At 40.8% G+C, this 18,364-nt stretch overlaps 1 protein-coding gene across 1 annotated transcript in view; it reads left to right on the plus strand.

The window, feature by feature from the left end:
- The window catches only part of DGKI (diacylglycerol kinase iota), a 280,275-nt gene that overhangs the window by 180,442 nt on the left and 81,469 nt on the right, over window positions 1-18,364 (plus strand). Inside the window, 1 exon segment of the mRNA XM_067536328.1 lies at window positions 9,738-9,838. Coding sequence (XP_067392429.1) covers window positions 9,738-9,838 — 101 coding nt within the window.

Consider the following 18,364-nt stretch of genomic DNA (forward strand, 5'->3'; position numbering starts at 1 on the left):
CCCTCATCTACGCCTCAGAGCACAGCTTACCGAAGGGCTCCAGAATCATGTTTGTTCCATGTCTTGTCTATGCCCATTTTGCCATTTTTCTTCTAGTTACAATATTTGTCATGAGTAGAGCTGGTTGAAATTATTTTAACAAAACAGTTTTCTGTTGGAAAAATGCTTTTTCATGGAAATCAAAATGTTTCTCAGCAGTGTGTTGACTTCAACAAATTTTGACAGAAATGCTTTCCAATTATTTGAAATCGAAACGGTGTATTCTCTTTGACTTTCTCATTTTGCTTCCACTTCCTCATGTTGTTTCATTTAGACTTTATATTAGACTTTGTATTACAAAATATTTTGCATTTACAAAATTGTTTTCATCCTGAATTAAGTTGGAACATCAAAATTTGTGGGGAACAGAAATTCCTACTCAGAAACATCTAAATATAAAATAAAGTTTGAAATATCTGAAATTCCTGAAGGATGGAGATTCTATTTTCCAACCAACCGTACTCACGAGAATCAAGAATTAGTGCAGTTCTTCTCAACCTCTCCTGTCCTGAGGCTGTCTTTCCATTCCTGAGACTCCCTACCTCCTCTAGCTGGGATTCCCTTCCCATTCAGCACTATCGGAAGGGCAGCGCTATTATGGAGCCCTCTGGAGGTTGTGACCTCAAATTTCTGAATTAGGGTACAGTCCCGACTAAATACATACTTGAGCAGTTAGCCTGAGCCTCTGCCCATGCCACTGTGGCCACACTGCTATTTTTAGGTGTTACACACACTAGCTGTGCTCAAGCAAGCTGGGAATTACACCTGCCAGCTGCTGTTGTAGACATACCATTAGAATATTTGAGTTGTTTTGGAGGGGATCGAGTTTGTTCATTTGTATTTTAATGTATTATATACTCTCTAAAAAGTACACTGCCTTTAGAGAACACAATAGGTCCAAGGCAGTTATTTAAACATTTTATGTAGAATTTAGGCTGGCTGGGAAATAAAACAATTATTTTGAGGAAAAAATCAAGGTTTTGAAATTTGTTTTCATTCTTCACTGGAATGAAAATGAGACCTTTCATAAAATTTTATGTGTAAGAGAGAGAGAGAGAGACATACATACACACTGAGAGATCCATCCAAGAATAATCAATAGCCCACTCTGCTGATTTGGAACAGGAACTTGAATTTGGGTCTCCCATATCCTAGGTCAGTTGTCTAACCATGAGACTGTAGAATCAATCTCTTGCTTTCTCCATCTCTCTGGTTGGTGCTGCTTCATGTTGTGTGTGTGTATATATAATTACATATTAGCTAGGCCAGAGAGAGAGGGGGAGACTAACATTTCCATTTTCCAAGTGAGTGCCCTATTGGTTATTCTGGGGTGATTCTCTCTCTCTCTCTCTCTCTCTTCCCCTCCACCCCCTCTGGTTTTGACCAGAAATTAATTCAGAACCCAAGAAACTTTCCAAATGAAAAGGTGCTTGCTTGCTTGCTTGTTTGCAATCTTTTTCAACCATGTCTAGTAGAATAGGACTGAAATGGTCACCCAAATTGTCTTTATTGAATGACCAGTGTTCCTGTTATCTGAAATAAGATTGTGATTTGGGTTTGTCTAGGGCTTGGAAACTTTTCTTCCTCATTTTACTTGTGGAATAACACTTTTTTTGTTTTGTTTCTGCAGTGTTTGCAAACATTAATTTGAATAAATACTATGGTTTATATTCAGTGATGTTCACAACCTCTTTTACTAGCTTTTTCCACAAACATTTTGCAAGCTAAACTCTGTTGTTCCCAGGCATGTTTGTCTAAAAGTAGAGTATTTGGGCATGTGTGTATTAACAAAGTTTCTCACATGAGTACTTATGCAAATTGCACAAGTATTTATATTGGAACTGTTTGCTCTTCTATCTTTTAAAAGCTATTTTGGACTGGGAATCATCCATTCAGGTGGCAGGAACACTACCACACGATCCAGGTGACCAATCTCACTGCATGTGCATGAATTACAAATAGTGAATACTGAAAACAGTTGCTGTAGTGCAATTCATCATAGAAATTTTAAATGAACAAATTGATAGAAACTAAAGTGTGTTTTCAGGTAATTCATGACTAGACAATAGGGTTAAATTCATTGAATATATTGTTCACTGTGAATAACTTGTCCAACTCAGGATGTACTAGATATGACTACATTTTATTTAATGCATAATAAATCTACTCTTTAGAAAGTACCTTTTAGCACTGCAACTTCCAATATTAACTTAGTGCTACCAGAGAGCTTTTTTTCCAAGGAGGTAACATCTTGTGGCTTAGTATTATCATTCATCTTGAAAATGTTTAAAATGGCATGTCTTGTTTCTTGCAAGCTGAATATTTTAGCAGCTGTAGCTTATTTTTGAAATATGTATCTTAGGGCTACACTTTTGGAGAAAAAAAAACTGCTGCGTTGATTTATACCAGCTAACTGAACTCTAGTGACTGAACCGGAAAGGAATTATGCCTACTGAAGCAAAATAGTATATTTCAAGGTTATGTAATTGTTTTGTTGTTTTTTTTTAAATAGAAACAAATTAAAAAATGCACCATACAATTAAAGTAATGTTTTTTTTATAGTATTTGGAAAGCACCCTCTTAGGCATTTTCTTTTAAAAAAGGTGTTTCTTATGGCAGAGGGTGTTGTATGGCTTTTTTTTTTTTTTCATTCCTGATTTGCAAAAAACTATTTCAGACTTGCTACTGACTATAAATCTAACTTCACTCTTCCAGTTCTGGGTCTGAACATGGGAATGTAGATTGGACTTCTTGCACTTTGGGGTCCCTGCTTCCTCTCTCCACTTTTCTAATTTATAGAACAAGTGTGGTACAAGCAGGACCATTGCAACTTGTCCCAAGGTTGCATTGCTAATGCGCTCCAACCTTGACATGGTAGGACCAAATGTATATGTGAGAGGGTAGTTTTATCTCTATGCCTTTTCATTCCCTGGACTTCATGCAAAGAAAAATTGTTAGTTGTGATGGTGTATTTTGGGGCTAAGGCTATTGTCTGGTAGTATTAAAGCAATTATTACAAACTTATTCATATAGACTAGTAAAGAGACATGAAAGGTAAATGATTTAAATTCAAGCCAGGGCTTATGAGATGCTAGAGCTCTATCTAAGAGGTGGGGGAAATGACCAGTCTGCTAAGTTATTTTCTACATACAAAAGTTGTAATGCTTTAACTATCCTGGTGTAGTTAAAGTCCACTTCCCCCCAAGTGTTGGTACAGTTATATTGGGATAGAAGTGCTTCTGCTGGTATGGAAAGGATAAATATTTTGGTTTAAAAAAAATAAAAGGATTAACTCTGTATCACGAGAGGGATGTGGGCGGTTTGACCTAAGGGTCAGAGCTGGAGTCATGAGCCAGGCTGGTTGGATACAAGAGATCAGAATCTGTGATCGTGCCAGAGGGTGAACTGAGAGGGAGGTGTCAGGAAGCAAGCAGGGTCAGGATACAAGAAGATCACAGTCTGAGACAGACTACGAGTCAGGGTGTCAGAAGGAAGTCCGAATCAGGCGATACGTAGTGCAAGGGAGGCAGTCCGAAGCAGAGTAAGCCCAGTTGCACAGATGATTTGCTCTTCCTTTGATTGGTTTAAATGGAAGCAGGGAACCAATTCGGACATTCAGTATTCTGCCAATCAGATCCCAGGACTGGAATCCTCTGTCAGTGTCTGGTTTTGACAACTGTTAGCAGGTCACTGGTGGCAGGGCAGAAATTACTGGCGCCCACGAGCCCTGTGGACTGGGTCTTGAGACCTGAAGTCCCTGACACTTGCCCTGTTTGCCCTAGTCTTCCTCCAAACTCCAGTCTTGGTCAGACATTGGGTAAGTCACTCAAGTGCCCCAGGTGGGTCAGTTTAGATGGCGATATAGAGAAGGGAGTCAACTGGAAGAAACTGTGGACCATGTTCTCACATGAATCTTTCTATTGGCATCATATCCATGTTGACCAGGAGGGGTGACAAAATAGAATCCAGCAGTATCCCATAAGAAAATGCTGTCTGGGTAAATGAGCCGGCACCCAACTGTTCCCTGTAGGATCTCTGAAAAAGCACTGAGAGGAGCCACTTGAGTGGTCTTGTCTACTCTTCCTAGAAATGACAGGCAGGTTACCAAAATCTTACGGTCAAAGAGTCAAAGGCAGAAGATGCATCAAAAAGAATTGCCATCGACACAAGATTTTCATCCATTACCCCAAAGAAATAATTAACACAACCAATACAGTTCCTGGACTGCACCCAGTCTGTGAGGGCTCAGGAAAATCTGAGGACTGCCGAAGTTCCTTTACCATAAATCGATTCACCATCTCAATATTCTTATCCCCAAAATGGATTATCAGCAAAACTCTGTGTTTGGGGGATAGTTTGACAGAATTGTCTTTCTGTCCTGGGAAACTAAGCAATAGAGCAGGCTGATTCTCCCTCTCCCCCTGCCCCTGCCATGGAATATTTACATGAGAACAAAGAAAAATAATTTTCTTTTACATTTTCTAAGGAATTTTTTTATTTTTCAGTGGAAATTCAAAAGTAAAAATATTTTGGTTTTCAGTCATTCAGCTTTCAACAAAAAAAAAAAAAAAAAAAAAAAAAAGAAAACTTTCCATAGAAAGTAGACAATTCTTATGAAAAATTGTATTTAATCAAAACTCCCGTTTTCCATTGAAAGCTAGTTTCAATAAAAAATTTTCAGCCAGCCCTACTAAATAGTTTAGAGGGTAGATGATCTTGTCAATAAGCTATTGGGCTGGGACTCTGGAGAGTGGGGTTCTGGACTCCTCTGGAGACTGAGACTGGGCGGGGACTCTGGAGAGTGGAATAGTGACTCTACTAGAGATTTTCTCTGTGCCCTGGGAAAGTCACTAAATTTCTCTGTGCTTCAGTTCCCCATCTGTAAAATGAGGATAATGATACTTAGCTACCTCTCAAGGGTGTTCTGAGGATAAATTAAGGTTTTTGTGGAGCTCAGAAATGGTGGTCATGGGGTCCATATAAATATCTCTGTATTTTGAAGGTCATCCATTTGGTTTTGGAGTTTGCTACCGAACAGCTCTGTGAGATGAGATGAGTAAGTCATTTCAGATCAGTGCCTTGGGGTCAGGTCACGTGTCCATATCATACAAACCATCTTCATAACTGGAATTCTAATGGGCAGTTTGATAAAGAAGAATGTATTGGCTAGAATAGAGGGTCTCATCCTTTTCCATAGCATGACCCCTTGTTACAATAAATCCATGTTTTTCAACCCCACTGTCCTTCCTTGCTGTCTGGCTGTAAAGAAAGCAACGGAGGTTATGATCCCCCCAGGCCTGTTCCCAGTTCCCAGGCTGAGCACCCATGTGCTGGGGACTGATTTATCTTTATAATCACAGAGTTGGCCCTTAGCTTAATGTTAAAGTACAGCATGTAATGGGGAAGCCAACTTTTCCTCTTCAAATGCTGTACCTTCGGACAAAAGACGTCAGTTTTCAGGGCTGACAGTCTGTCACTTTTCACAAACTCTAATAAATTCACTGAAATATGTTTCCTTTCCCTCTGACAAAGACAATACAATTAAATTCTTATATTCCTAGACTTAACCATTTTCTTATCTCTTTTTCTTGCTAAAAATAAAATCCCCTGGCCATTTTTCATTTTGGGAACCTGTATTTTATATGACTTGCAAGGGAACATAGCTCCTCAGACTGCCCTGTTCATTTCTCAGCCAGCCAGCCAGCTGCCTGACAATAAATTTCTTTGATAAAAAGGGACTAAATCTAATTATATAAATATTCCAGAGGGGTAGCTGTGTTAGTCTGTATATAGCAAAAACAACGAGAGTCCTGTAGCACCTTAAAGACTAACAAATTTCTGCGGGCATAAGCTTTTGTGGGTTGCAACCCACTTCGTCAGATGCATGAACTGGAAATCACAGATAGGAGCGCGCGCGCGCACGCACGCACACACACACACACACACACACACACAAGGGTAAGAAACATAACAATGGGGAGGGCAAGTGCTAACAAAGTCAGTTCAATTAGGGTAGATGAGGCCTGTTCACAACCGTTGATTAGGAGGTGAGAATGTGTGAACAGTGACAATTACTTCTTGTAATGAGATAACCATTCCAAGTCCCTAGTCAGACCCAGTCTGATTGTGTCAAGTTTGCATACGAGTTCCAGCTCTGCAGTTTCTCGTTGAAGTCTGTTTTTGAAATTTTTTTGCTCCGATCCCTCAGACAGAGACAAACACCTACAGGATCTCCATAAAGCATTCTTAAAACTACAATACCCACCTGGGGAGGTGAAGAAACAAATTGACAGATCCAGACGGGTACCCAGAAGTCACCTACTACAGGACAGACCCAACAAAGAAAACAACAGAACACCACTAGCCATCACCTACAGTCCCCAGCTAAAATCTCTCCAACACATCATTAAGGATCTACAACCTGTCCTAGCAGATGATTTCTCACTTGCTCAAGCTGTGGGAGGCAGGCATATCCTTGCTTACAGACAGCCCCCCAATCTGAAGCAAATACTCACCAGCAACCATACACCATACAAGAAGAACACTAACCCAGGAACCTACCACTGCAACAAACCCCGGTGCCAGCTCTGCCCACGCATCGACTCTAGTAACACCATCACAGGTTCTAACCACATCAGCCACATCATAAGGAGCTCATTCACCTGCACATCTACTAATGTAATACATGCCATCATGTGCCAGCAATGCCCCTCTGCCATGTACATTGGCCAAACTGGACTGTCACTACGCAAAAGAATAAATGATCAGACATAAAAAATGGTAACATCCATAAACCAGTCGGAGAGCACTTCAGTCTCCCAGGACACTCTGTAGCTGACTTGAAAGTTGCCGTACTTCAACAAAAAAAAACTTCAAAAACGGACTTCAACGAGAAACTGCAGAGCTGGAACTCATATGCAAACTTGACACAATCAGATTGGGTCTGACTAGGGACTTGGAATGGTTCTCTCATTATAAGAAGTAATTGTCACTGTTCACACATTCTCACCTCCCCATTGTTATGTTTCTTTCCCCTTGGGGGGGGGGGGGGGGGGGGTGTGTGTGTGTGTGTGTGTCTGTGTGTGTGTGTGTGTGTGTGTGTGGGTGTGTGGGTTTGTGTGTGTGTGTGTTTGTGTGTGTGTGTGTGTGTGTCTGTGTGTGTACACACTTCCTATCTGTGATTTCCACTTCATGCATCTGACGAAGTGGGTTGCAGCCCACGAAAGCCCGCAGAAATTTGTTAGTCTTTAAGGTGCTACAGGACTCGCGTTGTTTTTGCTATATAAATATTGTTTTAATCTATGTGCTGCCCCCCCCCCACTCTCTTGGTCTATAGATCTGTCTCCGTGTTGGTCTGCCTAGCTAAAAACTGCAGATGGAGAGAGCTGGTTATATGGAATGTTATAATTCCCGTTAAGTTAGACGGATGTCCCCTGAAGCAACGCTGGAAGATAGTAACCCAACTGTCTGTCAAATAAACTGTGACAAGCTTAGCTTGCACATGGGCAGCTTCCTGACACCTTTGGGCACCTGGATACCACAGCTCCTGTCAATCAGCACAGGAGAAATATTGGTAGCTTGTAAGTTGCAAAAAGCATCACTCCTGCTGCTGCTAACATTTGTGATCCCTTATAAGTGGTATTTTATGTATTTTCAGGTTGTTTGTATCATTGCTACAGAAACTCCTGTATAGAACAGGAGGCTCTTTGATAAAACTCTTTCCAGGGTATTGTCTTATTCCCCAGTGACAGAAAAACCCTGAATTCATTATTTTTTGACACTTTCCAGGCAAAGACAACTGTGCCTGAGGTGCTTCTTTAACTGGGACTTCATTTTCAATGTCTTTCTTTTAATCTATTCAGAGGTAACACAACTGTTTATACCAACAGACCAAAAGTATCTGATAAACTCACTCTGAAATACTTGCTAATTGCCATCTGGGTGGATTTATCAAGAGAGGTCAGAGACAATATGTTTTGTGAAGTCAGCTGTATTTTCAGACAAAGGAATAATGGCACACTTGTAAAAAGTTTACCTTCTGAAACACAGCTAGTGTTGAGATTGGGTTTTAAACAGGCAAAACAACTCCTGTAGATCAGATGCAGTGGAAAGGAGAAGGACCAAGTAGAAAACTTGGTAAGGCGGATAGAACCATGTCTCTTTATACAAATATATCTGTGTATAATATTTTAATTTTTGGATGATCAGGAGTATATTAGGTGCTAGCAACATTGCCAGACTGATTTTACTAGCATATTACTGAGTAAAATATAAGTGTGGTGGATGGTCTTTTGGTAATGCACAGGACAAGGAATTGATTCCTAACTTTGTCAGTCATTATGTGACTTTAGGGAAGTCATTTAAATTCTCCATGACTCAGTTCCCCCATCAATAAAATGGATACAACACTTATCACATGGGTGTTGTGAAATTTAATTAATTTTGTGTAAAGCATGATTGTAACACATTTATTTTTATTTAATGGCTGTGTATTGCATACATATACTATGAGGAGGGCTTCCTTGACAGATCTTTGTCCTGCCGTTTACCCTACTATTCCAAACCTGCCAATCCTCAAAAAGCTTCTGTGGTAGCATTTTACATCTGATTTACGGCACCCCCTGCTATTCTAATCTTAGGTCAATTACGTTTCATGTTGGAGGCAGGTGTCTGTGCACTGGGTACTGGAAGGCGAGCAATTACCAGCCAGATTTCCTGGAGGGAAAGAGAGTAGTGCTCTCACTCTCTGCTCCAGCTAGCCCTAAGAACTACTACTTTTATTCTGCTGAACTTTTTCTGCTGGAAGGGCAAATAACCTGAAATGTGGGCTATGATTTAAAAAACAAAAAGAGATACAAAAAATGTACAGCTGGAAAATGCAAATGTGGTCAGGTTACTTTAGATCTGAATCAATAGCCCTTTCAACTGTAGACTAAAACACCAGGTCAGGGTCAGACGGAGGTAAGCATGGATCCAAAATAAGGCTCTTGGGGACAGATTTTCCTGAGGTATTTAGGTGCCTAAAGCTGCAGATAGGTGCTTAGTGGAATTTTCAAAATTGCCTAAGCAGGTTAAGCATCTAAATCCCATTGAAATCAAATAGGAATTAGGCACCTAACCTGCATAGTTGTGTTTGAAAATCCCACTAGGCACCTAAGTACCTTTGAAAATCTGGCGCTTAGCCACATTTGTGAACCTACTTCCCTGAGCTGCACCAGGTGCTTAATGACCAGTCCTGAAAATTGGGCCAATATACTGTGAGCCATCACAAGGATTTTGGGGATGGCATTCTGCCTTCAGTTACACTTTTGCAGTGGGATTGACCTCAGTGGGATTGCAGCCAGTTAAACTATCACAAATGGTGTCCTGGAAATTTAGTGGGGGCATCAAACTGAAAGCTGCAGAGATCAGAAAAAAATGTGATTCCAGACTGCATAACAAGCAAGGAATCTTCTTGACTCATTTGGTCCTTAAAGACATACCGTTCACTTCAGTCTGTAGTGGGCAGTCATCATCATCTGTTAAAAACTGAACTCTGCTGATGGAAAACTGTGCCCATTGGGTGTTGGCTCAGTTTTGGTGAGAGTTCTGCTTTCTCCCTCTTATCATTCAGAAAAGACTAAAATCTCCCCATACTCGACCCCTTTTTCACTCTGAGACTTGACTCTTTTCTACCTGATCTTTTCTTTTCTTTGCAGTCCCCACTCCATCCCAGACCGCCTGCGGATCCGAGTGAACAGAATTAGTTTCCAAGATTATGAGGGGCTGCATTATGACAAAGAAAAACTGCGAGAAGCCTGTAAGTCAATAGTGACTGATGAGTTATTGCTTCCTTTGCTGGATAGTGTCTGTAATAGACCTGATACTAGAAAAAGTGCAAGGATCAAGTGTGCATTATGCATATCTTACACGGAATATACAAGTGTGTCCTTAATTAGGCGTGAACTTTGTCTGTTACTTACATTAACCCTAGAATAACTGATCCTTGTGTGTTGTCCATGTATGGACCTTGGACGGTAGTCATAAGTAAAGTTAAGATTTTGTCATGGTTATCTTTAGTAAAAGTCACGGACAGGTCACAGGAAATGCACAAAAATTCACGGAAGCTGTGACCTGTCTGTGACTTCTACTAAAAATAATGGGGGGAAGGGCTGACCAAATGCCCGAGGGGGAAGGATGAGAGCCCTCGCCCTACTGCAGGAGGGGGAAGGTGCAGCAATCAAGGATAGCAGCATTGCGGCTCCTTGCTCCCATCCACCCTGGCCATGGGTGATTTCTCTAGGGTCTGTCGCCGGGGTGGGGCAGGGCTGCAGGGTCCCTGGTGGAGGCTGGGAGCTGTGGAGGCCAACAGGGCTCTGGGTCTCCCCACCTCCTGCTGCAGCTTGGGACACTGGGGTTCCCTCACTGCCACCCCAGGTCACAGCTGCGGGGCTGCCTGCAGTGGCTGGGGGCTGCAGGGTCCCCACCACTTGTGGTGGCTTGGAGCTGGGGGTCCCCACTCCCGCTCTGGCAGACATCAGCAGACTCTGCTGCCTGTGGCAGCTTGGAACTGCGGGCTCCTTGTAGCAGCTGAAAGCTGCCCCCTATCCCCAGAGCTCTGGGATCCTCGCACCCTGTGCCCATTTCACGGAGGTCTTGGAATCCGTGACCTCTGTGACAAAATCTTATCCTTAGTCAGAAGTCAAGGTAGTACTCTTGTACTGTGCATAGTAAGTGAACACAGCTGCCTTTTTAAAATCAATACCTCCCTGATGGCCATATATTGGATTTTACTCATTTTTAAAGATGCTGCAATTAACTTAAAATTTCCAATCAGGCATTCATTTATTGGATTCATCATATCCTATCTAGAGGTTTCACTGGCACCTAGGGTGGTCACCCAGTAGGTATATTTGCCTTTATAGGTGAATCATGCAACCCAAATCCTTTATTCTTTATCAGCGCTCAGCACTCCCTACAGAAAAAATAATCAGTGTTTTGTGTTTTCATGTACTGATTTAATTGCTGCATTCAGGGAGGATGTAGGTTGAAAACAGGCAGCCGGTTGCATTGGCATCACTGACAATGATCCACATGTTTAAAAATGAAGGCCCTTTCCTTGATGACACATGGAATCATTAATCAATGCGGGACATGGCTGCTTATGATAACAGTTTAATAGAGTCTTGCTCATGCATCTGGCTCATTATTCATGTTAAATTACAAACAGTCTGTTTGTTGTGTAACAAAGCTGTAGCTTCCTCTATAATACAGGACTCCCTGGTAATTACAGGATGGCAGGCCTCTTAATTGGTTTGCTTATCTTACTGTAGAAAGATAGTTATACTGTTTCTGTTTCTCTCTTCAACCCCTCCCTACTTCCCCTACTCACCATCACTTCTTCCAGCAATAGAATTGAGATGGTCTGAAATTTAATACAGGTTCTGAGAGCCTCTTGTAAGTTCCTGCTGGTAGATTTCAGCGATAATTAAAGCAATTATAGACTCCATCAGTGGGCTGATGAGAATTACAACAAGATGATAGATGTGATTTGGTGGAGGGAAAGTTTCTCTTAATTAATTTTAAGATACGAGTCTGATGGACCCTAGAAAAAAGGGACCCGACTTTATATGTATGTATGTATATATATATATATATATATATATATATATATATATATATATATATATATATATATATTCAGTTATACTGGTAAAAATATTATTTTGGATGAATTGATGCCTCTTTTGGATCTTTTTTCCTGTCACATAGTCTCAGTATTTGAGGAAAAGAAGACATACCCACTGTCAATAGTTTTAAAAAATCTCTCAACAGTTTCTAAAACAAATCTGTTTATTTGTTTCAACAAACAAACTATTTAGAAGAGGGGTTACTGTTATTACAACAATAAATATCTTATTATGTTTGTCACTGGTGAAAAACATGTTGTTATACTAAATGCCTCGTAAATAATGTAAGAGTATTATGGAAAATGTGGCAGATCTCTGATCTGGATTTTGTTTGTATGTGAATCTGTCCATTTGCTGGATTTTTGTTAATATTTAACCTAAGAATAAAAGTTTGGATGTCAAATACTTAAAATGGCTGCTGCCAGATAGTGGGGACCATTTTAAATGTTACCCTGCTCTTTTGTCTCTTCATCCTGCAGCCTGGACTTCCTTCTAACTCCATCTCTGACCCCAACACTGGTTCTCCACCTGCTTCTTATTACATCATCTTTTTCTCACCAGTCTTTTGCTGGTCCGAGACCCAACTACTCGCTGCCTTTCTCCTTTAAGTCTCTGAATGCTTTCTGTAATAGTAAAAATGTCAGAAAACAAACAAAAAAAGCCCTGACTCCTTCCAACGCCCCCCCATCAACCTTAAAATAGACCACAAAAGACATACATCCTCCCTACGCCTCTTACAATACTTAGAAAAGTCCTGAGTGAATATATAATCATTGAAGCTTGCCCTAAAAGTCAACAAACCTGTGCTTTTTTGGACCAAGAGCTAAATGTGTTCCATCAAAACCATCCTAACATCAGTTTACTGGACTTTAAATCTTGAAATGAAGGCTTCCAGCTAATCTCAACTTCCAGCATGGTGCAAGGGGAGAGGAGTTCTCTTCAGCTGCTAAGAACCAAACTATGTTATAAATTATAATCATTATCATCTTGCATTTGAGACCTAGGAAGAAAAATTGTCCATGAAATCCAGTGAGCATAATCACATGAGCTACCTTCCCAGTTACCTTGTGACACCGGTAGGCTAGATCTCCTGTGGAGATCTGTAAGCAGCACAACATGATTGTACCAGTGGCCTGTACAACTCAGGAGTGTGGCAAGGCATGAGACTGAAGATGCCAGGCACCTTTAACTAGCTGAGAAGTGCAGCTAACTATTACTGCATTTCTGAAGGTTTATTGAATATACCTTAAATGATTTTTGGTAGCAACTCAGTGGGTCTGAACAAGTATACCAAATACCCCCACTGTCTGTCTTCATCAGTTAGATTCCTCCTTTTGCAATAAATTATCATTAAAAATTACCAGCCCAAGTGAAAAAAACCAAAAACTGCTCCTCTGTTCTTTACCAAGATAATTATAATGAAAAATGTCTGATGTATAATTCACCTCTCAAAAGAAAAATAACCACTTACGTAGGGCAAATGGATAGATAGATAGAATTTGGCAAGGCTGATTTTAAAACATAAATATAGATATCTACATTCCAAAGAAATATAGCAGTTTGTTTGCTGCTAAGTGGAGAGACCTCTGTTATATGAATTCTACGCTGGAGAGCCTCACTTTTGAAGGGCCAACTGCTCTATATCAGGTCATGCCCCCGCAATAGCACCATAGCTTTCAGCAGCATGTATTTCTCACTCTGTACCCTTGTGTTTCTCAGTCTACACATTTCTCTGTACTGTAACCGAATAACCATGGAGATGTAAACTCCAGAATGTCTCAATTACTGCCCACTTCTCTGCTGCTCTCACTATCTTAATAAAAAAATAAAAAAAAAAAAACCAAGAAGAAGACGACGACAGAAATCAGAACATGGAAAGGAAACCAGTTAATAGCAACCCACTTTATTATACCTCCAGGAACACTTCAGGAAAGCTATTAAGATTTTTGCCTATGACATGTCTCCATAATAGAGTTTTGGAAGCTCTGACATCAGCATAACAATCTGGATCACCCTAATGCAGAGTAAACACATTTCACACTCCTTGTGTGCTTGAAATACTCATTTGATTCTATCAGCTGCTTCATTTAAAATTGAATTCCCCTCCCTCCCCTCCCTCCCGTCTAACAACTTGTCATATAAACAGTTCAGTGAAGATTAATCTATGGTCTACTGGAGGTAGACACCTCATTTCGAAAACCTTGTGAGCAATTAAATGTCATTCTGTTCTCTGAAGGGCACGATCATTCGTACTTGATTCTCTCTCTCTGTCATGTTCTACTTTTCTTTGTGAAATGCCTGCTAATGCAACAAGAATTATCTGAATTATCTGCTCCTCTTCCCCCAGCTTCCTCTCTCTCGTCTCTTGTTCTTTTCTTCTAACTACACCTGGATATTCTTATTGGGATGGTGAAAATATAGGGGATGCCTTTGCACGGTACAGCAAGGAGGGAAAGGGTAGCTTCCTGGTTATTAAAGCTTCATTCTTTTGAGAATGATGTGTGTGAGAGAGAGACACTTTCACAATGTAAGTAAAACTGGGCAATTTTTTTTTTGATAAATAGTTTATTCACTGAAGAATGCTCTTTCAGTTGACCCAAAGTATTTGCAAATTTAACAGGAATAGTTTTGATCAATTATCTCCGCCCCACCCCAATTTAGATGCCATTCACAACACAATCAGAGGAGGAGAGGTCACCTAACTTTTAGCCCACTGGTTAGAGCACTCACTCAGGATGTGGGAAAATTGGGTTCAATTCCCTATCAAGGAGTGGGGGTTTGAACTTGGATCCCCAACATTTTAGGAGACTGCCCTAGCCACTGGGCAGGTCTTGCTCATCCTATTGAAGCTGTGCCTCTTTTTATAGATAATTAAATAATCATTAGAACAGGCATTTAAAACTGGGTCTCCCACATCCTAATGGAGGGCCCTAATCACCAGGCTACAGTGTCAAATGAAATAATATATCACAAATGGAAGAAAGGGGATGTTGATAGTGATGAATATGAATCAGAAGCAAGGAATTGTAGAAAATAGATTACTAGATGGAAATGATAGGATTATCAATAATAATGAAGAAAAGGCAGAAGTGTTCATTAAATATTTCTGTTCTGTATTTGAGAAAAAACAGATGATATAGTCATATCATATGATAAGATGAAACATTTTCCATACTAATAGTAACTCAGGAGGATATTAAACAACCGCTAATAAAGTTAGGCATTTTTAAATCAGCACATCCAGATAACTTGCATCCAAGAGTTTTAAAAGAGCTGACTGGGGTGCTCACTGGACGATTAATGTTGATTTTCTATAACTCTTGGAACACCAGGGAAATTCCAAAAGACTGGAAGAAGGCTTATGTTGTGTCAGTATTTAAAAAGAGTAAATGGAATGATCCAGGTAATTGTAGGTGCGTCAATCTGACATCAATCCTGGGCAAGATAATGGAGCAGCTGATACGGGACTTGATTAATAAAGAATTAAAAGAGAGAAATATAATTAATGTCAATCAACATGGGTGTATGGAAAATAGATCCTGTCAAACTAATTTGATTTTTTTTTTTGGATGAGATTAAAAGGGTTGGTGAAGGTAATAATGTGAATATTAATATACATAGACTTTTGTAAGGCATTTTCTTAGTATCACATGGAATTTTGATTAAGAAACTATAATGATACAAAATTAAGATGGCACACATTAAATGAATTAAAAACTGGTTAATTGATAGGTTTTATAATGAAGAGGACAGGTCGATGGTACAAATTGATCTGGATCACTTGGTAAGCAGGGAACAAGCAAACAATATGCGCTTTAATATGGCTAAATGTATACATCTAGGAACAAAGAATGTAGGCCATACTTACAAGATGGTGGACTCTATCCTGGGAAGCAGAGACTCTAAAAAAGATATTTGGAGTTGGAGGGGGGTGGATACCCAGCTGAACATGAGCTCCCAGGGTGATGCTGTGGCCAAAAGGGCTAATGCAATCCTCAGATGCATAAACAGGAGAATCTCAAGTAGCAGCACAGAGGTTATTCTACCTCTGTATTTGGCACCGGTGCGACTGCTATGTGTCCAGTTCTGGTGTCCACAATTCAAGAAGGATGTTGATAAACTGGGGAGGGTTCAGAGAAGAGCCACAAGTATGATTAACGGGTTAGAAAACCTGCCTTCTGGGGTATGTCTATAGTCTACACAACAGCTGGGAGGTGTAATTGCCAGCTTCGGTAGATGTACAATGTGGCTGTGGCAGCACTCTGGCATCTTATATCAGGTTGCACTGTGCAACCTGAGTACCTAGGTACCCAGGCATTGGGTGTGATGATGTGATTTGTACTCAAGTGGCTAGCCTGAGCTTCTGCCCATGTTGCCACGGTCACATAGTGATAGACACAAGGAGCGATTTGGGGAACAAAGAATTGATAATGGGCTCTTCTGTCTAGCAAAAAAGGGTATAACAAGATACAGTGGCTGGAAATTGAAACTAGACAAATTCACTGGAAATAAGGCATACATTTTAACAGGGAAGGTAGTTAACCATTAGAACAATTATTGAGGATTGTGGTGGATTCTTTATTGCTGGCAGTTTTTGAAGCAAAATTGTTTTTTGGTGGGTTTTTTAAAAAGAGGTGCTCTAGTTGAAACTAGAATTATTTTGGAGGAATTTTTGTGTTCTTTGTTATGCAGGAAGTCATGCTAGATGATCACAATGATTTCTTCTGGCCTTTGAATCTGTGAGTTCTCTTTCTCTCTCGCCCAATGACTATTCACTGTGATTATGAATAACTGTGAAGTGCCAGTATAAATGACATGGAGTGATATTTCCAGATATGGAGAGCTGCATTCTCTATATGTCCCTGAATATCATCTCAGTACAATCTGCATTTCCTTGTAACTGCAGGAGAGTTTGATCCAAAGTGGGGTTATGAGGAGGAGTTGCGTTGGTCAGAAACTGAATTTATACAACCTAACAGCCTAGGACCTTTTTAATAATAAAAACCTTTCAGATTATGACCATCATAAGTGCTTTTCCCCCTTCCTCTTGAGGAGCAGAAATTTTTGCCACTGTGGGGATATGCAGCAAATATTCACTATGCAATTAGTGAACTGAACAGTCTGCATTCTCTTGTGATTCTTCACAGCATCACCATCTTAGATTTGTCACCATGGTGGAGAGTGGTGAATAAGGTCACTAGGAGTGGGAACTGCACAATGACTCTTACAGAATCTGTCACATCCTAGCACCTTTTATTTAGCATTCTGTATGATCAATGCATTGTAATCCTATGGATTTAGAGTCCGTATGTCAGAAGAGGTTTGTTCCCCTGCCAAATCAAGCATGCAGTGTGTATTAAAACATGGAGACGTGAGGTGCAAAGCCAACTCAGATGGTGTTCTGGATAATGTTAAGTAATGGATTAAATCTGTCTAAGGGAACATTGGGGATTTTATCTGTTATATGTTTATAATGAATGGGGGAGAGCACAGGGATGGCTACTGATTTGTTCCTCCTGAGAGCAACTCACCAGAAAGAGAGTGGAACGAGTCTGTGAGTAGGCTGAGTCATGGCAGAGCTGGCCGTCCACAAGAAGGAAAAGATATTGTACCCTGTCAAGCGATGTTGTGACTTGTGCATTAAACTGCCACTCAGTGCAGCTGGGGATTTCTGGGAGGCATTGTTCCTCTCCATAATGGTCCCCATTGGGCAGTTGGCCTCTAGACTGCCCCTTACAACTGATTGTGCTTTGAAGTCACAGTCTAACCCTGAGTGTTTTACCTTGAATTGTACAGATGTTAGCTGATTCTTTCAATCTCACAACAGCCCTAGTAATACCTAATCTCTCCTTGTTTACGAATGGGCTCAGATTGAGACCTAGGGGTTTGTCTACAGTTAAAACTCTGCGGCAGTGCCACTGTAGCACTTCAGTGAAGATGCTACCTCTGCTGAGGGGAGAGGTTCTCCTGTCAGTACAGGTAATCCCAAGGACGTAGCCAGAAGTGATTTTCTGGCAGGGCCTGTGATTGACTCGGGCGGGCCTGGGCCACTTCTTGCTTCTGGTCACGTGGTCAGAAGCAGAAAGTTTGGATAGCCACCAGCCAAAGCGGAGTGTGGGTAGCAGAAGGAACAGAGTGGGTGGGCCTGCTTTCAAAGTGGGTGGGCCATGGCCTACCCAGGTCCACCCATAGCTACATCCCTGGGTAATCCACCTCCACAAGAGGTGGTAGCTAGCTTGATGGGAAAATCCTCCTATTGACCTAGCACTGTCTGCACGGGGGGTTAGGTCCATTTAACTGCAGCACTCAGGAGTGTGAACTTTTCACACTCCTGAGTGATGTAGCTATACCAACTTAATTTCTTAGTGTAGAGGAGGCCTAAAGATATGTCTACACTTCAAACTGGAAGTGTAAATTCTTGCTCGATTCTTCTGATCAAGCTAATGCACTAAAAATAGAGTGTAGCCCTGGCGGGGGTAAGTGCCCGAGTACCTGCCTAGCTCTCACCAGTGTGGTGACACTATTTATAGCATACGACCTCGATCAGACCTAATGTATGTCTCGTCGAGCTGGAATTTACATCTCCAGCTTGAAGTGCAGAAATGCCCTAAGAGAGGTCAAAGGATTTGTACAGGAAGTCAATGATGGAACCAGGA

This window comes from Emydura macquarii, unplaced genomic scaffold (assembly GCF_026122565.2).
Source record: "Emydura macquarii macquarii isolate MOO-44397 ecotype Brisbane River unplaced genomic scaffold, CSIRO-AGI_Emac_v2 contig_3530, whole genome shotgun sequence".
Taxonomy (NCBI): Eukaryota; Metazoa; Chordata; order Testudines; family Chelidae; genus Emydura; species Emydura macquarii.